The sequence below is a fragment of the Chiloscyllium plagiosum genome, chromosome 21, assembly GCF_004010195.1.
Source record: "Chiloscyllium plagiosum isolate BGI_BamShark_2017 chromosome 21, ASM401019v2, whole genome shotgun sequence".
Taxonomy (NCBI): domain Eukaryota; kingdom Metazoa; phylum Chordata; class Chondrichthyes; order Orectolobiformes; family Hemiscylliidae; genus Chiloscyllium; species Chiloscyllium plagiosum.
In genome coordinates, this window is record NC_057730.1 from 54938304 (window position 1) to 54958981 (window position 20678).

At 45.4% G+C, this 20678-nt stretch overlaps 1 protein-coding gene across 1 annotated transcript in view; it reads left to right on the forward strand.

Annotated features, from left to right (window-relative positions):
- LOC122560464 (myosin-11-like) overlaps window positions 1–20678 on the forward strand; it is a gene marked incomplete at its 5' end in the record, with an annotated part of 68508 nt that overhangs the window by 42261 nt on the left and 5569 nt on the right. Inside the window, 10 exons of the mRNA XM_043711097.1 lie at window positions 1630–1782; window positions 3783–4031; window positions 4871–5083; window positions 5755–5967; window positions 8423–8584; window positions 9012–9140; window positions 10972–11060; window positions 13163–13286; window positions 15552–15760; window positions 17009–17117. Coding sequence (XP_043567032.1) covers window positions 1630–1782; window positions 3783–4031; window positions 4871–5083; window positions 5755–5967; window positions 8423–8584; window positions 9012–9140; window positions 10972–11060; window positions 13163–13286; window positions 15552–15760; window positions 17009–17117 — 1650 coding nt within the window. The remainder of the gene's footprint in view (window positions 1–1629; window positions 1783–3782; window positions 4032–4870; window positions 5084–5754; window positions 5968–8422; window positions 8585–9011; window positions 9141–10971; window positions 11061–13162; window positions 13287–15551; window positions 15761–17008; window positions 17118–20678) is intronic.

The following is a 20678-nucleotide window of genomic DNA, read 5'->3' on the forward strand; positions in this document are numbered from 1 at the left end:
GGCCTATCACCCTCACCTTGACCTCCTTCCACCTATCGCATTTCCAACACCCCTCCCCCAAGTCCCTCCTCCCTACCTTTTATCTTAGCCTGCTGGACACACTTTCCTCATTCCTGAAGAAGGGCTCATGCCCAAAACGTTGATTCTCCTGCTCCTTGGATGCTGCCTGACCTGCTGCGCTTTTCCAGCAACACTTTTTCAGCTCTGATCTCCAGCATCTGCAGTCCTCACTTTCTCCTCTAAGACAAAATAAAGCAATACAGAGTATTCAGGGATAGGCCAGACTCTAATCTTACTGCTACATTATCGACGGACTCTGTCTTAAGCTAACTGGTCTACTCCACATTTGTCTGCATATTCACATTCACATGGCTTGACTTGCCTGGCTCTCCATGTGTTCCCTTTAACTCCTTGAGGAGAAAGTGGGGTCTGCGGATGCTGGAGATCAGAGCTGGAAATGTGTTGCTGGAAAAGCGCAGCAGGTCAGGCAGCATCCAGGGAACAGGAGAATCGACGTTTCGGGCATAAGCCCTTCTTCAGGAAAGCCCTGAAGAAGGGCTTATGCCCGAAACATCGATTCTCCTGTTCTCTGGATGCTGCCTGACCTGCTGCGCTTTTCCAGCAACACATTTCCAGTTCCCTTTAACTCCGCCCATATTGTGCTATTTATGTCCAGTGAGGAGCAGCTCTGTGACATCATTGCAATGTTGCTCCAGGGTCCTAAAGCGCCCATACTAAGATGCAACAAACCATATCTTGTTACCCAAGATAACAGCCTCTTCTGCTGAGACCCGTTCAAGGTTCAACCCTCACCACCAGTGACTGGAAAGCCCCCAAAGTGACATAAAATGAAAGACTAAAACCATAAGGCAAGGGGCAGAAATTAGGCCATTCAGCCTATTGAGTCTGCTCCACCATTCAATCATGGCTGATACGTTTCTTGACCCCATTCTCCCACTTTCTCCCCATAACCCTTGATCCCCTTGATACTTAAGAACCTATCTATCTCAGTCTTAAATATACCCAATGACCTGGTCTCCAGGTCTCCAGGTCATTCCACAAATTCCCCACTCTCTAGCTGGACAAGTGTCTCCTTATCTCCGTCATAAAAGGCCTTCCCTTTACTCGACCAATGGAAACATCTTCCCAACCCAGGCAATACAGTATTCTGTAAGTTTCAATTAGACTCCCCCCTCATCCTTCTAAACTCCATCGAGTATAGACCCAGAGTTCTCAAACGTCCTCATATGTTAAGCTTTGCAATCCTGGGACCATTCTTGAGAACCTCCTGTGGACCCGCTCTGAGTAATAGTGACACAGCCCCCTCCAACCATAAGTGGTTGGTACCCAGGCCTTATCATCATGGTTATAACAATTATCAAATTATTTCTTCATTCTCACTATATAAATGCTTCAATCATTACAAACAATTCTCAGTCTCATTTGACTGTTTTATTTCACGTTTTTAAGCTCAAAAGAAAGTTTCTTCTGAAAGTTTTTGGACATTTACTGAGCACGTGCAGTTGATGTCTTCATGTAAAGGTCGAATTGACTTTATTCTCTGGTCAGTTTACACCGACAATTTGTCAAAAAAAAAACAACTGGCATACCTGTTTTTTTTTTCTGCAGGAACTACTCCAGGAAGAGACTCGTCAAAAATTGAACTTGTCCACCCGGCTGCGCCAGTTAGAGGACGACAAGAATAATCTCCAGGAACAGTTGGATGAAGAGAGTGAAGCCAAGAGGAATCTGGAGCGTCAGATATCCACTCTGACTGGTCAGGTAGACACAGCGACGGTCGCTTCTGCTACAACACGGCAGTTCCGTTCTCATGCAACCCCATGTTGTAGACAATCACAACACAGCAGCACCATTTAAACCAATGGGGCCAGAATTGTGTTATAACCAATACACGCTTTAAACGCTTGCACTATAGAAATAGTGTCCCCCAATTTGTCAATCACTATTTAATGAAACGCACGTTATAGCAGAACAACCTGTACTAACAGAGCCCGGTTAATTCAACTTTCAACCCAGACAACTCTATACATGATCTGAAATCCAAATTACCCAATTGCAGAACGCTACTTAGTTTCTTTATAGACTTCTGGACCTAAACTGTTTCTTTGATTGCTTTGATTAAAATAATACATTTAATTGATATAATAATGCAATGACACTTTCAGTAGATGTCCCAAAATAGGAGATATTACTGTTTGAGATAAAACTGAACTATTCCGAATGGGTGAGATCTAAACCCGAGACCCTACACCGTAGGGCCACCCACCTCCTCTAACTTTACTAAAAGTCTGTAAACTTGGTAAGTTTTCAGGTTTTCTCTTTTTTTTCTCTTCCTTGTTTAGTCCTGTGTGGGCTTTCAGATTAGCGGGGTATGGCTGATAGGACAGTTGCATGGTCCTCCTGCAGAATGTGGCAGGTGAGAGACACTTCACATGTCTCTGCCGACCACACATGCACCCAATTCCAGCTCCTCGAAAACCAAGTTAGGGAACTGAAGCTGGAGCTGGATGAACTGTGGATCATCCATGAGGCTGAGGGAGAAATTGAGAGGATGTACAGGGAGGTGGTCACTCCTCAGACCCAGGATAAGGACAGCTGGGTTACAGTCAGGGGGAGGAAAGAGAACCAACAGATAGGGCAGGGATCCCCTGTGGCCGTTCCCCTCAGCAATATGTAGACCATTTTGGATACTGCTGGTGGGGACGGCCTACCGGGGAAAGCCATAGTTGTCAGGTCTCTGGCACTGAGCCTGGCACTGTGGCTTAGAAGGGAATGAGGGAGAATAGAAAAGCGCTAGTGGTAGGAGACTCAATAGGGGACGGATTGACAAGAGGAAGGTATAGAGGGGATGTCAGAGCTAGGTTCTTTACGCAGAGAGTTGTGAATGCATGGAGTGCGTTGCCAGCGGTGGTGGTGGAAGCAGAGTCATTTAAGCGACTGCTGGATGTGCACATGGATAGCAGTGAATTGAGGGGTGTATAGGTTAGGTTATTTTATTTTAGGTTAGGAATAATCCTCGGCAGAACATCGTGGGCCAAAGGGCCTGTTCTGTGCTGTACTTTTCTATGTTGTATGTTCTATGTTCTACCTCCTAGCTTTGTAATCTGTAATGACAGTGGCATAGTGGTGATGTCACTGGATGGGGGAACTGAGTTCAAATCCCATTATGGTGCAACATAACTTAATGAAAGCCTGGAATTAAAGGTCAGCTCATGAAGCTGTTCAGAAAAGTCCCACTGGGTCACTTATTACCCTTTAGGAAAGGAAATCTCCATGTGATTTCAGACCTATTGAAAATGGGAGTTGGTCCTTCGAGCCTGTCCCACCATTCAATAGGATCATGGCTGATCATCCTGCGTCCACCCCCATACCAGTAGGTCACTTTAATCATAAGAAATTTACCTAACTCCTCCTTGAAAATTTAAGTTGACTCTTAACTGCCCTCTGAACAACCACAGAATTCAAGGGGTAATTCTAAGTGGGCAATAAACTCTGGCTTTACCTGTGACGCTCAGATCCCACATAAGAATAAAGAAAGAAATGTTCAGTCCAGGGATAACACTTGCTAAAGCAGGTTAACCGTTTAGCTGCTGTGAGTGGGATCTTCCTGTGCATGAAGTGGCGACCATATCTGTTTGCTTACTGGCAGCAGAAATAATTCATTGGTATGGAAGCACTTTGGAACTTGCCAAGTATCTTAGCCGGCGTTATGTAAATGCCAACGTGCCCTTTATTGCTTCAACATTGATTTCCTCACACAGCTGTCAGACGCTAAGAAGAAGTTGAACGAAGATGCGTCTGCCCTGGATGGGCTTGAAGAAGGGAAGAAGAAACTTCAGCGGGAAATCGAAGCGATTACCCAGAACTTTGAGGAAAAGGCAGCAGCATATGACAAACTGGAGAAGACCAAGAACAGGCTGCAGCAGGAACTTGATGACCTCTTGGTGGACCTGGACAATCAGCGGCAACTCGTTTCCAACTTAGAGAAGAAGCAGAAGAAGTTTGATCAGGTGAGCGATTTCTGCAGAACAAGCCACTTTTTCTTTGCCACCTTCCAGATAAGGAGAAATCTTGCTTTAACTTGGTGAACATTTCCAATATGCCAGCCTGTAATAAAACACAGTAAAATATAAATGGAGTGAGGCTGGGTAGCCAACCAAGCTACCTTGTGATTCTAATAATTGCAAAATACCTATAGCTTACCATTGATCTTTGTCAACGTTAAGTTTGATTAAATCACAGACCTGTTATGGAGCAGAAGAAGGGAGCTTGACCCATCATGCCTGCATTAGTTCTATCCCATCGAGCCAATCCTCTGTCCTTCTCCCATATCCCAACAAACCATTTCTATCCAAATAGCCATCCAATGCCTCTCTTGACAGTCTCAAAGGAACCTGCCTCCCCCACTTTTCCACGCCCTAACTACTCACTGGGTGAAAAGGTTTCTCTCACATCACTCTTGCCTCATTTGCACATCACTTTGTAGCCAGACCCTCTCATTTCTGTTTCTTTTATGAACTGCTCCCTTTCTATTCTGTCCAGCCCCACTCATAATTTTGAAAATCTCCTCTCAGTTTCTTTTCTCTGAGGATAGCAGCCCCAACCTTTCCAATCTCTCCTCATTGTTGAAGCCTCTCATTCCTGGAACCATTCTTGTAGATCACTTTCTGCTCTCTCTCCAACGGATCCTCATCTTTCCTATCATGTGCGGCCCACAACTGCTCACAATGAGGTTAAAATTCATGGCATCTGTGTAGAATGCTCTAACACTGGATTACCCAACAGCTGTTGGTAAGGTAGGATTTTCATCAAGCCCAGTTCTGACAATGTGCTATCCTCACTTTGTCAGATGCTAGCGGAAGAGAAGAATATTTCTGCTCGGTACGCAGACGAAAGGGACAGGGCAGAGGCTGATGCTCGGGAAAAGGAGACAAAGGCCCTGGCTTTGACCCGAGCCTTGGATGAGGCTTTACAATGCAAAGAGGACCTGGAGAGAGTCAACAAGCAGCTACGGGCTGAGATGGAAGATATCATGAGCTCAAAGGATGATGTTGGAAAGAATGTAAGTAAACAGACACACAAGTGCGATGTGGAATTCAATATGGGCTGAGGACAATGGGGAAGAGGGAGAACATCCAAATAGAGACACTTTCTAAAAAGCTAACCACTTAGAAAAATTGGGATGTTTAGAGTATTGATCAGTTGCTGATTCCATTACTCAAAGTTCAGCTTCTGTTTCACTGGGAGGGAATAACCAAATGGATCTTTGATGTTTGCACCCAGTGCTACCACTCAGTCCCTGTGTTGACAGACATTGCATCCTCCTGCCCTAACAGTATCTGTCTGTTCTCAGAAAGACTCAGATGGACAGGGTTGGCGGTTCCTGTCCCCTGCCTGACCTTGACCCATCACAAAAGGTGTTCATGCTCCAAATCTCTCCATGGCAACACAAGGGTTAAGGGTCAAGAAAGAGGCTGGAATTTCAATCCAAAATCCATCTTACAAAAGCATGCACATGTTTTCCCCATTTCTGAGCACATCATGGGGTTAAAAATAAGGGTTAGCAGAAAAGAGGTGTGTGAGAGATTGTGATTTGAAATAGTTCAAAGCAGCATGGTGCCGTTTTCTTAGAACCTTATATGAGAGACGGAGGGGTCGTTCAGAATGTTACCTTCCTTTGTCTTCATGCTGTTCATTCCATGAATTGTTTTTGCTGCACCTTGTGAACTGAAGGTCCACGACCTGGAGAAATCGAAACGTGCCTTGGATCAGCAAGTGGAGGAGATGAAGACCCAGTTGGAAGAACTTGAAGATGAGCTCCAGGCGACAGAGGATGCCAAGTTGCGGCTGGAAGTGAATCTGCAGGCCCTAAAAACACAGTTTGAACGTGAACTACAGGCCAGAGATGAGCAAAATGAGGAAAAGAGGAGGCAGCTGGTCAAACAGGTACACTCATCAGCTTCAAGGAAGGGTCAATCTACCCTAAACATTAACTCTGCTTCTCTCTCCACAGATGCTGCCAGACCTGATGAGTTTCTCCAATTATTTCTGTTTTTGTTTCACAATAACCAATCGGTTCCATGAGAACCCACACATTCAACACTGATATTTAATTCCGTTCTGATAATCCAGAGCAATACAGCTTAATGTATGGGCACGGCTACAGTCAGTGGAGTCAGGAAAACAGAGTCCAACAGAGTTTTTTCAGCCACCTCACTCCGCTGGTAAAACAGTGTCTGATCATTTCAGGGACACTGATTACAACACGAGCCATCGCTGTGAAAAATGCTGAGCATTGTTGTTAGCGGCTGTTGTAAGATCAAATGAAATAAAACTCATGTGTAGCACCAGTGCTGAGAGGGGGAAAGCAGATGTTAGGTGGCACTTTGACCCGGCAGCAAACTGAGGAAAAAAAACAAATGAAACCAAACAGAGATAAAAGGAATCATGCGGGAGAGGAAACTGGAAATAACAGCCCCATAAAGGGGCATTAAGGAGCAGAGAACCCATCGCCATCTTGACTTCTCCCAAATAAGGGCAGGGTGAGAGGGGTAAGGACATCTTTCCAGCCCAGGGGCCAGCTGAGTAACCAATTGAGTCCAATAAGTGACCAATTGAAGGCTTCATTCCACCATTGTTTATATGTAGCCAGCAATGGGCAGAGCTGTTGGTAAACTGCCTGGTGGGAGAGGGGATAATTGCCACCCCTGCCCTCACCTTTTACAATCACCGCCACCCCCCCTCCAACCCCCTCCCGGGGTGGGCGGGGGAGGACTCCTTGGTTGGGGGTGAAATGATCTCTGGACCCACCGATTGCTTCTCCACACATCCACGTTGGTGGGGAGGGGCTTCAGAAAAAATCTTCATCCTTTAGCTCACACACCACGCCCCCCAAACCACCACTCCCACCAACCTGCAGTACTGGCACTGGCCATTGCTCCTAATGGCGTTGTCGAGGAACATGGTGGGATTTGAATTAATAAAAGTCCCTGTACATAGGCTGCTGTGGCACAGTGGTAGTCTCCCTTCCTCTGAGCCAGGAGGCCTGGGTTCATGTTCTACCTGCTCCAGAGGTGTGTCATATCATCTCTGTAACAGGTTGAATAAAAGTAAATGCAACCAGTCAAAAACATTCTGTACCTGCTGCTAAAATACTGGTCCCTGTGCATTGACAGAGTTTAAAAACCCATCGGATTCACCAATATTGGATGGCAGGGGGAGATCATCTGGCCTATGATCTAAGTGACTCCAGACACATTATACTGTGGTGACGCTCAGTTGTCCTCTGAAAGGACCTAGAGTGCAATTAATGATGGGCCGTAAATGCAGACCTTGCCTGTGACTTTGACATCCTGCGAAAGAATACCGGGTGGCTCAGTGGTTAGCACTGCTGCCTCACAGCGCTGTGGACCTGAGTTCGATCCCACCCTCGGGCGACTATCTGTGTGAAGTTTGTACATTCTCCCTGTGTCTATGTGGGTTTCCTCCCACAATCCAAAGATGTGCAGTTTAAGTGAATTGGCTGTGGGAAATTTAATGTTGATTGTTGATCTCTCTCTGCACCTCCTTGGCAGATGTAACACTGTGTCCTGCACTCTGTACTGTTACCCTGATGCACTTTGAGAGTGTGGTCTGCCTGTAAAGCATGTCAGACAGCAGTTTCCACTGCACCCTGGTACATGTGACAGTAATAAATCAAGTCAAAATAGCTCCATAGTGTGCAGGGATGTGCAGGCTAGGTGGATTAGCCATGGGAAATCCTGGTATTGGGTGGGATGTTCTCATATCGATGGACTGAATGTTCTCTTTCTGCACTGTGAGGATTCTATAATTTTTCTAAAAAGTCGCAATAAATAGAGATAGGTGCACTCCTTGAACTATGATGTGGAGGTGCTGGTGTTGGACTGGGGTGAACAAAGTTAAAAAAATCACACCAGGTTATACCAGGTTATAGTGAAACAGGTTTATTTGGAAGCACTAGCTCTGTAGCTAACTGATGAAGGAGCAGTGCTCCTTGAACTAGACCACTTCAGCTCAATGATGTTATAGCAGTTACCTTTCCTGGCCTGCTCCCAAGGTGTGTAATGAGCAGGCTGATTAGAACAATGCTTAAGTGTTTTTTAGTGTTGAAAAGTGTGTTGCTGGAAAAGCACAGCAGGTCAGGCAGCATTCAAGGAGCAGGAGAATTGACATTTCTGCATAAGCCCTTCATCATTCCTGATGCTGCCTGACCTGCTGTGTTTTTCCAGCACCACACTTTTCGACACTGCCTCTCCAGCATCTGCAGCCCTCACTTTCCCCTCAGTTTTTTTTCAAATGCCTCCGATGGGAGGGTTAGCTCTGACGGCAGTAAGCGATGAGAAGTGTTGAAGTCACCACATTGAGCTTCGTTTACTCGTAGGTCCATGAGCTTGAGAGTGAACTGGAAGATGAACGTAAACAGCGCACAGTAGCAGCAGCAGCTAAGAAGAAGCTGGAGATTGATCTCAGTGACCTTGAGGGCCAAGTCGAAGTGGCCATCAAAGGCCGTGAGGATGCCATCAAACAACTGAAGAAACTCCAGGTGGGTTAGTCTCATCGGTGCAAAATAGAGCGGTACAATTAAGGCCAAGATATAAGGTTAGGAGAATTGGCCAAGCTAAATTGCCCATCGTGTCAGGGATGTGTAGGTTAGGTGTATTATTCAGGGGTAAATATAGAGTAATAGGGGAATGGGTTTGGGTGGGTTAGTTTTTGCAGGGTTGGTGTGGACTTGTTGGGCCGAATGGCCTTTTTCCACACTGTAGGGGTTCTACAATCACAAGCAGTGAAATCGTCACTCATCAAAATGTGTCAAACAACATTGTCCACCCTCCCCACGATTAAACACTGGCGAAAATATTCCGATATTATTCAGATCCTAAAGGGGAATTGTCCATGTTTGTCTGTTTGAAGGGAAGGGGCAGATTAATGGGGTTCAGGATTCATTCATGAATTTCTGTCTCATCTAGGCTCAGATGAAGGATTATCAGCGGGAACTTGAAGATGCTCGGAATTCCCGGGAAGAGGTCCTGGCCCAGGCTAAAGAGAACGAGAAAAAAGCCAAGAACCTGGAGGCTGACCTGTTGCAAGTCCAGGAGGTAAACCATTGGGAAGCAGGGAGCTGACATAGGGATTCACTCTCCCACCTGTCACCAGCATTGTGTACATTGGGACAGCTATATCCCAGAGTAAGGAGAAGTTCTCAGAGCAAGCGAGAGGGAGGCCTGTTTATCCCAGTTTTGGTGTGCGGACATGATAGTGAGCTGTACTGTAATGACAAATGTCTAGAAACTTCACGTCCTTTTATCAAATTTAAGAACCTTATCCTAATGGCTGAAATCTAAGCTGGTTATTACGTGCTCCCAAGGGCTGGGTTTTGGGTGGGAGGGCCATGTGATTGAAAGGAGTTTGACTAGGCCACCACACTCCCACTCAGCAGTGAGGGTGGCCCCATCTCCCAGGGATGGGGGAATATTCCACACGGAGTGCAATTAGCATCTATGCTCCTCCCCCTTCACTATGTCATCGCTGTCACTGGGCTTCCAACATTGAAAAACAGAAACTAGGAGCAGGAGTAGGCCATTCGGCCCTTTGAGCCTGCTCCACCATTTAATATGGTCACAGCTGATTCTCCGGCTCAACGCCAAATGCCCACTTTCTCCCTGTGCCCCATGATGTCTTTAAACTCTCCTCCTTGAATATATTCAGTGCCTTGGCCACCACACCCTCTGAGTGAGGCATTGTTTCCTCATCTCAGGCCAAGCTGCTGTTGATATTTTCTAACGAATCTGTTGGGGGATTTTACGCCACACCTCAGGAAGAGTTGGCAAGTGAACAGGGGCCTCCTTTTGAGAGGTGCGGTAGGTACCCCTGCACCACTACAGCTCTTCCTAAAGACCCTGCCATCCTGAGACCGTGTGCCATGATTCTAAACTCCCCACCCAGAGGGAGAAACATTCTCCCTGCCTGTAGTCTGTCCAGCCCTGTAGGAACTTCAGATGTTCCAATTAGACGTGTTCTGGTTATTAGAAACTCTCGTGAATGCAGGCCCAGTCCTCTCTCCCTCCTCATACAGCAATCCTACCTTCCCTGGTATCAGCCTAGTGAGTTTGGTGATATCTTTCCCTAGGTAGGGAGACCAAAACTCTCCAGAAAATTCCAGGTGTGGTCTCACCAAGGCCCTGTATCACTGCAATAAGGTATTCCCCATTCTGAACCTCCATCCTCTTGCAATGAAGATCGATATACCATCTCCAACTGGCTGTGCACTCTTCCAGTGCATGGGGCTGGGGTTGTTCCTCTTCAATCACTCCGTTCAGTAAATTCCAACCCCCTCCCCACACCCACACACCCCACCCCATCCTCTCCCCTTTAAAGAATAGTCAATGTATAAACTGCATTCATTCGATTTCAGAACATCTTTAAGCTGTGCAGAAATCAAAGTAAAATGCAGCAGATGCTGGGAACCTGAAACAAACCCTGAGAAGGTTGGAGATGCTCAATGGGTTTGGTAGCGTCTGTGGTGAGAGAACGCAGAGTTAACGTTTCAAGTCGGATATGACTTGTTTGGAGTTTGGAAGAAAATCAATTTCAGACTCGAATTGTTAACTCTGCTTTCTCTCTCCACAGATGGTGCCAGACCTGCTGAGCTTCTCCAGCACTTTCCGCTTTCATTAGGTGGTGCACAGGCCCTGCTTTGATGTTAATGATACTCTCCGATGTGTTATTAAAACCAAAGGGAACCAGACACCACATTCCTAGCCTCAGGCAGGCTTGATGCCAGTGAAGTGGGTGCTGCTTTGGTCCAAACAGCATCTTTGGGTTCATGTCAAATGTGGGATCCCCCTGAAATGGCTCCAACACAGGATGCACATTTTGTTTAAATTTGCTTTTCTCTCTCTCTCTCTCTCTCTCTGTCCCCCCTTGAAGGATTTGGCAGCAGCAGAGCGTGCTCGCCGTCATGCTGAGCAGGAGAAAGAGGAGCTCGCTGAGGAATTGGCAGGGAATGTTTCTGGAAAGTATGTAATGGGAAGATCCTCACTCTTCTATTCTTGCAAACGTGACGTTTTCTCAACACAGTGATGAGTGGTAAACTCTTCCACACTGAAACAGAGTCTGCCTGATCACGCGGCTGGCCCCACACAATGTCATGTTCTAGATTGGTTTACAACCCCCAGCTCTTCCCAAGGGAGGTGATGGCTTAGTGGGATTATTGCTGGACTGTCAGCCCATAGAATGTTCTGGAGGCTGGGGTCACATCCTGTCACATCAGATGGTAGAAATGAAATTGGAATTCAATAAAAATGTCTTGATTATCGATTATCAGGAAAATCTCATCTTGTTCACTAATGCCCTTGTGAGAAGGAAACTGCCATGCTTACCTGGTCTGGCCTCCATGTGACTCCAGACCCCAGCAATGGGATTGACTCTTAACTGCCCTCTGGGCAATGTATGCTGGTGACACCCTCATCCTATGAATTAATAAAGAAAACCTGAGGCTGTGTGGAAACTTCAAACAGACTCCAAGCATTTTTAGAATCACAGAACCGTACATCACCGAAGAGGCCCTTCAGTCCATCGTTTCTGCACTGACCAAGCAACTCTAACTCTACACCAGTCCCACTTTCCCATCCTCGGCCCATTGCCTCGAATGTTGGGACATTTCAACTGCTCATCCAAGTACTTTTTAGAGGTTGGGAAGTTTCCAAGGGCATTCCAGGCTCCCCCATCCCACCACCCTCTGGGTGAAAACAAATTCCTCAAATCCCCTCTGAACCTCCTGTCCTTCACCTGAAATTGATGTCACCTTGTTCTTGACCCTTCACGAAAGGGGGACAGCTGTTTCCCATCCACTCTATTTATGCCTCTCAGAATTGTATACACCTTTATTAGTCCCCCTCAGCCTTCTCTACTCCAAAAAAAACAGCCCGAATTTATCCAGTCTCTATCACTAAGCTGCTCCATCCCAGGCAAAATCCTGGTGAATCTCCTTCTGCACCCCCTTCAGTGCAATCACATCCTTCCTATAGTGTGGGAACCAGAACTGCACCCAGTGCTCCAGCTGTGGCCCAGTCAAAATCCTGTACAGCTCCAACATGACCTCCCTCCTCTTAGAATCTGCGCCAAAACTAAGAAAGGCAAATGCCCCTTAAGCCACCTTAACCACCCTATTAACCTGTCCTGCACCTTCAGGGATCTGTGGACAATACCCAAAGATCCCTGTGTTCCTCTGAGCTTCCTAGTGCCCTGCCATTATTGAGTGCTCCCTTGTTCCATCTTCCAAAGAACATCATCTTACATAGATCAGGATTAAATTCCATTTCGTACTGATCTGCCTCTAGTGATTGTAATTGGGTCAGCCAGGGGGACCTCATAGAATCTGAGTTCCTTGGTTGGGGTTGTTAACCTGATCCCATCAGGGAGCCCTGGTTGACAGATATAAACAGGAGTGTCAAGCATTGCCCTTTGGTGTGAAGGGCACTGCTTGTCATTGGCTACTTGGGTGTTTCCTTTCTTCTTGGTGGTGGAAACTGAATAAAGATTGGTGCACCTTGTGTCTTTCACTGCGTCTCACACCTGCATGGGTGCTGGGGGAAAATAAGCACTATCGCAGTTGGGCAATAGTGTGGGGGAATGAGAAAAAAAAGAAATAAAAAAGAAAAAATAAACAGGAGTGTCAGGGGTTCTGTCCACTCTGAGAGCTGACTCTGAGGGGGCTGGATCAGTGTCAGGGACACTCCATGTGTAATTGATGGGGGACCTGGTAATGGGTTACCAACCTCTCTGCAATTATTTCAGTACACATCTGATCAATCCATCTATATCCTCCTGTAACCTAACACCTTCCTCCTCGCTGTCAACCACCTAGCCAATCTCTGTATCATCTACAAATATAGTTATTGTTCCTGATACATTTTTCTGATGCATCAAGTCAGAAGGACTTTCTGCAGTGCAAGTTTGGGTGAGAACAATGTCAATATCCAAACCATAAAGTAAACGGTTTCTCCTGTGTGCCCTGAGGAGGGTTGTAGAGTTCGCAGTGTGCTTTCTGTAAGTGCAGTTTGTGACCCTGTATGATCAGGGAAGTATTAATCCGACACGAATTGCTAAAACATTACAGGTCCGCACTTCTGGATGAGAAACGGCGCCTGGAGACTAGAATATCACAGATGGAGGAAGACCTGGAAGAGGAGCAGGGTAACATGGAAACGCTGAATGATCGTCTCAGGAAGGTTATACAGCAGGTAAGAAACTCAAACCCACTTTCACCACACTGAGCCGTACTGCGGCTGGCAATGATCCCTTAAAGCAGTTACATTGTGCTGCTTGTAAGCTGGGCAATGAGAAAGGTTTCAGGATCTGCATCTAAACTTAATATGCACAATGTAGCTAGCTGCTCATGAACTAAATGCTACAAACATCACACAGAAATATCCAGTAACAAGTTAGATCGAAATTAAAATGACAGTGTCCCTATCAGAGTAGTGGTGCTGGTAAATGGTAAAACATACTGTTATGATTGATCTGTGATCACAAGTCTACAGTCCAGTCTGTACTGTCTCGTTTTAAGGTGGCTACCTCTAGTGACGTGACTAGCACAGGGCAAATGGCACATTATTACAAACTGTACTTCTATTCAAAACAACAACTCACAGTAATTCAGACAGATCACCCTTTTATAAGGACAGCTGGTTGTAATGCAGTGTATTGTTCCTGTGCTTAGCTTGCCCATGAATCTGTAATGCTGCACTCTTTGGGTAAAGCAGTTTAATTGTTCAGATTTCTCATTCTGAGTGCAGAATGCATCCAGGCCAGTATTTATTGCCCATCCCTAATTGCCCAGAGGGCAGTTAAAAACCAACCAACTTGCTGTGAGTCTCAAGTCACATGTAGACCAGATAAGGATGGCAGATCCCTTCGTGAAAGGATATTGTGAGACAGTTTTTCTGACAATTGACAACAATTTTGTGGCTATTATTAGACTTTTAATTCCTGTTTTTTTTTAAAATTGCATTTAAAACTTCACCATCTGTTGTGGCGAATTCAAACCTAGGTGCCCAGAGCATTACCTGGTTTGCTAGATTAACAGTCCCATGACAGTACCACTAGGTCACCACATCCCCTTCATCCCTCAGAAAACTATCAGGTTCGAGTGTCAGTGGCTTCCAACCCCAGAGGATGTTCACTCTCAACAGCAGCAGCTAGAGACTTCTGACAGTGGGCCACCAGATGGCACACTAGCACAGGCTAGAAGCAGAAAGCAGCTGCCTGACCATTGAATGTAGAGCTGCATTTACATAACGACACAATCTTCCCAACTTCCAGCCAGCAATAATATGTACTGACAAATAAAATCACCTTTCTTCCACTGTTTACTGCAACACGCAGGTACAGTAAGGTAAGGCCATCATAGCCGCAGGGGACCATCTTTCATCACAGAGAGATGATTGGTGGGGCATTAACCTGAGAGTATCCATGCCCCAGGTGAGGGGACAAGCTGACAAGGAGAGTCCTTCCTGCTCACCTATAACAATCCTATTCATTTAAGTGCCTCTTGGATAAGCACATAGTAGATAGTACAATGTAGGGCACGTAGATTGTCTGATCTTAGAAGAGGATAAAAGGCTGGCACAACATCAAGGGCCGAAGGGCCGAAGGGCCTGTACTGTGCTGTAATGTTCTATGTTCTATTCATAACTCACAAGGCAGAGAGTTTCCCCTGGATGAAAGAGGCTGGAGGTAGGTTCATAATCTCCTGAAATAAACTGGAAATGAAAGATTGGGTGAAGATTGAATCTTTTCCACCATTTAGTTCATTCAAACACCAAACATTCTGGTATACTTTGGGGGAGGTGACAACCTTGTGTTATTATCACTGGGCCATTGACCCAGAGACCCCGGGGACCTGTGTTTGAATCCTGCCATGCAGATGATGGAATTTGAATTCATTAAAAATCAGTAATTAAGAGTCTAATGATAACCATTATTGATTGTTGGGGAAAATCCCACTGATGCCCTTTAGAGAAGGAAATCTGCCATCCTTACCCTGTCTGACCTGTATGTGACTCACAGCAATATGGTTGACTCTTAAATGACCTCTGGGTAATTAGGGATGGGCAATAAATGGATCGAACCACTGACACCTGCATCCCATGAATGAATTTTTTTTAAAATTGCAAGACACATTCCTCACTGCCTTGTGCTGAGACCATTCTTTTCAATTGGATTCCCAGAGCTAATGCCTTACCAATTAAATTTTGGGTGTACAACCTCAGCACGTTGTCTGCTAAGCTCTCCTTTAAGATAAACACCTGCACCCCTGGGGAAAGATGTGCAAAACCCACACTGCAATTCCACATGCTGGCTGAAGCTGGGAGAGTTAAACAAACATCAGCAAGTTTCTGAGGCAGGTGTAAACGAAGTTTGAGAAAGTTGGAAGAGCTCTGATCAGATCAGGATGATCCTCCTGTTGGCTGTGAATTCTGACGATGTTTCTTTCTGGTTGTTAGTCGGAGCAGCTATCAAACGAGCTGGCCGCTGAGCGCAGCGCCAGCCAGAAGAACGAGAGTTCCCGTCAGCAACTCGAGAGGCAGAACAAGGAGCTTAAGGCCAAGCTGCAAGAAATGGAAGGGACAGTCAAGTCCAAGTTCAAATCAACCATCACTGCCCTGGAGTCAAAGATTGCCCAGTTAGAAGAACAACTGGAGGCTGAAGTAAAGTAAGAACGATGATCATTTCCCTCGTCCAATTGCCTTTACTTGCAGGCGCTAAACTGCCTTTCGTGTACGTTGTAGCAATGATCAGAAATGATCAATCTAAAATGATGCAGCATTTTAGTTTTCAGGTATCCCAGATTACCCTTCAATTTGTTAAGACAAGCATTAGAGCTTTCACAATGATTATCATCAGGACAGTTACCCACCCCAGCTCATTCAATTACTGGGTTTCTTCTTTCTCAATGAGAATGCTCCCCTGGGACTGTGGTAGCCTTGCAATCTCTGGGGTAGTGGTAATGTCCTAATCTCTGGGTCAAAGAGGCCAGGGTTCAGGTCCCACTTCTCCCAGAAGAATGTAAAAATGCCTCTGGCCAGGTTGATTAGAAAATAGCCACATTTGGGTACATTAGTTACCATGATAGCTGTCACTTGGGGAGATGGTGGCCCAGTGACATTGTTACTGGACTATCAACCCAGAGACTGAGATAATGCCCTGGGGACCTGGGTTCAGATCCTGCCATGGCAGATGGTAAACTTGAATTCAATTTAAAAAAAGATAACCATAAAACCATTGTCAGAAAACCCCATCTGGTTCACTAATGTCCTTTAGGGGAAGGAAACTGCCATCCTTACCTGGTCTGGCCCACAAGTGACTCCAGACCCAGAGCAATGTGGTTGACTCTTAACTGCCCTCTGGGTAATTAGGGATGGACAATAAATGCTGGCCCAACCAGTGATGTCCTCATCCTGTGAATGAAGAAAAGACTGTTATGAGGCACCGTTTCACATAGCTGCATAGCTCTCTCTTACCTGCAAAGAAGGATTACAAATTCAACTCCGTATTACAGGTGGACTATAAATATCAAATACAGGAAGAGTTCACTGACTGACTCCGCTTTGGCAACTGTGAGCATGTTTACAAACTATTTTGGCTCCGGTTTTATGGTTTGTGTGTTTAAGCCAGTCTGGGATTAAGTCGTCTACCTCCCTGTGTACACACTGGTTTATTTTTCTACAGCTCTCTATCTCTACAGATTGTCCACATGAATAGCCTGCTTTTAATAAGATACTCAGTTGGTATTAAAACTAAGTAGCAGGTTATGTTTGGGAATCCTGATGGAATTAATGTAGATACTGGTCTGTCAAAGGCCAGACAGACTGATCCACTGAAACTGGTTTGGGATTTAGTCTCAGCGAAACTTTTGGCTAGGATAATGTCTGAGTGATCGTCTTCACGCGTTACTTTTTAGGGAGAAACAAGCAACCACCAAGGCAGCTCGGCGGACAGAGAAGAAACTGAAGGAGACCCTGTTGCAGGTGGAAGATGAGAGAAGACATGGAGAGCAATATAAAGAACAGGTAGACCTTCAAACTCTCTGAGAGAGAGACAGAGAGAGCAGACTCACAGATATACCACCCAAACCCTGGCCTTTGTACACCCCTGACACAGGGAGAACATTGTCTTTCTTGTGAGGGAACTAAAGACTGATATCAGAACTGGATTACCGAATTTACAAATCCTGAAACGAGCTTCATTTGTATTGAAGTTAAGAACATTTCCAAAAACAGAAAGCATGGATAGGGTAAATAGACAAAGTCTTTTCCCTGGGGTCGGGGAGTCCAGAACTAGAGGGCATAGGTTTAGGGTGAGAGGAGCAAGATATAAAAGAGACCTGAGGAGCAACTTTTCCACACAGAGGGTGGTACGTGTATGGAATGAGCTGCCAGAGGATGTGGTGCAGGCTGGTACAATTGAAGGGTTTGGAGGGATATGGGCCGGGTGCTGGCAGGTGGGACTAGATTGGGTTGGGATATCTGGTCAGCATGGACGGGTTGGACTGAAGGGTCTGTTTCCATGCTGTACATCTCTATGACACTATTACAGTGATCAATTTTATTAACTATATTTCCTGACCTTTCTTGGACAATACTTAACAATATTATTTATAACCAGCCATTGAGTCAGTGCTTAGAACATTCTGATAAAGGAGGTTCACTGGGATGATCCTTGGTATGGAAGGATTATGAGCAAAGGTTAAACTGATTGGGGTTGTTCTCCCTGAGTTTCTGATACTGTACCGTATCAGATTCTTAAGGGACAAAAAACAGAAATTACTGAAAAGGCTCAGCAGGTCTGGCAGAACACCCATCATTTGCTCCTTACCTCCCCCACCCCAAACTTCTGCATAAAAACCAACCTTTTCCTCACTACCATCAGTTCTGAAGAAGGGTCACTGGACCCAAAATGTTAACTCTGATTCCTCTCCACAGATGCTGCCAGACCTGCTGAGCTTTTCCAGCAACTTCTGTTTATCTGTCTGATTTCCAGCATCTGGCAATTCTTTTGGTTTTTATTTAGGATTCTTAAGGGGCTTGACAGGGTCAATGCTAAGAGGATGTTTCCCCTCAGAGTGCCTAGGACCAGAGGGCACAGTCTCCGAGTAAAGGGACAACAATTTCAGACTGAGATGGGGAGGAACGTTGTCTCTCAGAGGGTTGTGAGTTTTTGGAGCCCCTTACCACAGAGAGCTGTGGGAGCAGAGTCCTTGACTATATTTAAAGCTGAGATAGATTCTTGATTAATCGGGGAATCAAGGGTTACAGGAAAAGGGCAGGAAAGTGGACATGAGGAATGTCGGATCAGCCATCATCCTATCGAATGGCAGAGCAGGCTCAAGGGGCCGAATTGCCTATTCATATTCTTATGATGTTATAGTCAGAACTTTGTGTACCTGTGCAATACTCTGTGAATACCATTCTTGAAATGTGTTGCTGAAAAAGCGCAGCAACCAAGGAACAGGAGAATCGACATTTCGGGCATAAGCCCTTCTCCTGCTCCTTGGATGCTGCCTGACCTGCTGCACTTTTCCAGCAACACATTTTCAGCTCTGATCTCCAGCATCTGCAGTCCTCACTTTCTCCTCTGAATACTATGGGCTAATATTGCAACGTAGTGGAGGTATTGAGAAGCAGAGCTCCGATCCCACTGATTGAAAGGCCAGGACCCCCACACAGAGCATGGGTAGGTTCTCAAAGATGTTGTAACAAGAGCTGCTCATCATCAGGCAGCTGCTCTATCCGAAACCGGGTCAAATTGGCACCGTAAGCAGAGATCTCAGTGTCTCATCTTAACTCTGTCTCCTTTCTTATATTGGTAGCTGCTTCTTTTCTCTGGCTCCTACTACAATCTCAGGTATGGTGGCTTCTTAGGTTTAATAACATGGGGAAGTTTAACAGGCAGTTAGCCTTAAATACAACCAACAACTGCAGAGGCTGGAAATCTGAAACAGAACCAGAGACTGACGGAGAAACTCAGCAGGTCTGGCAACATCCGTGGGAAGAAAGCACAGTCAATGTTTGGAGCACAGTGACCCTTCATCACAATGAGTGGTGCCTGGGTAAAGGTGGTATCCCGCACATTCAACTTTCTCTTCACAGATACTTCCAGACCTGATGAGTTTCTTCAGCAATTTCTGTTTTGAGGCAGTCACTTTTACAGGGGATGATTCACATTTTGTTAGCTCGACCATCATGACCCAAGGACTGGTCCACAGCAGCCCCTCACATTATCAATGTGCCTTTTGAATAAATACTTGTTTCACGGAGTGGAGAGGATGTTTCCTCTTGTGGAAGTATCTAGAATTGGGGCATCACTGTTTAAAAATAACGGTTTTCCCATTTAAAGCAGAGATGGGGACAAATTGTTTCTGTCAAGAGTCTTTGGAAATCTCTTTTTCCAAAAGTTGGTGGAGTTGTGTCTTTGTATCATCTGGACGTCATCTCTGCTTGTGCTGCTAGGATGACCTATTCTTTGTTGAATAGCTACTTCCTCAGGAAAGGATTATGGTACTCCGAGACCTCACATAACTGGATCTCCAACCCCCAACTCTGTCTCAGCCACAAACTGGCCAGGATCTTGTTGGGGAAATGCCATTGAGACTAACAGCACTCCTCAGCGTTAAAGTGTGAACAACACAGCAAGCTCTCACACCTGAACACTAGCAAGGTGTAAATGTGAGGATCACGACGTTGCTGGTTGGGTTGTACCTCACTGAGCAACACAGATCTTACACACACAGAACACATGAAGTTCATAAGATCCCACAGTACATGAGAGGACCTTTAGCCTCTCTGTTCTGTCCTGCTCAGGGTCCTGTGTTTGTATGATACATACACACTAAACTAATCTACACTTGTCCAATCTACTACAGGTACATTCTTAATGATAGGACAAGTCTTAATTACTGCCAAAAAGCCTCTCTGGAACTGAAAATGAACCCATAAAAATGTCTCATTCCTTGAGGTTTTAATTATTATTGAATTTTTGTTTTAAATCTCAAATTATACTTTTCCTTACTTAATCTTTTTGTCCTTTATTTTTCTCTTAATCCCATCTTTCCTTGCCTTTACTGCCCTTTCTGTACTCATAGAGACATAGAGTCATACAGCACAGAAACAGACTTCCAGTCCAACCAGTACATGCCATGTTCCCAAACTAATCCCACCTGCCTGCGCTTGGTCCATATCCTTCTAAACCTTTCCTATTCAGGTACTGATGTCAATGTCTTTTAAATGTTGTAACTGTACCCACATCCACCACTTCCTCTGGAAATTCATTTCACACATGAACCACTCTCTTGTGTAGACAAAGTTGTCCTTCATTCCTTTTTTAAATCTTTCTCCTCTCACCTTAAAAAATACGTCCTCAAGTTTGGAACTCCCCCACCCCAGGGAAAAGTCCTTTGCTAATCACCATATGATTTTATAAACCTTGGTAAGGTCACATCTCAACCCCCTTTGCTCCAGTGATAAAGGTCCTAGGCTATCTAGCCTTTCCCCATAACTCAAACCATACAGTCCTGGTAACATCCCTTGAATTCAGATAAGGTTCAATATTCCAACCTACACTTCCTGGTTCAG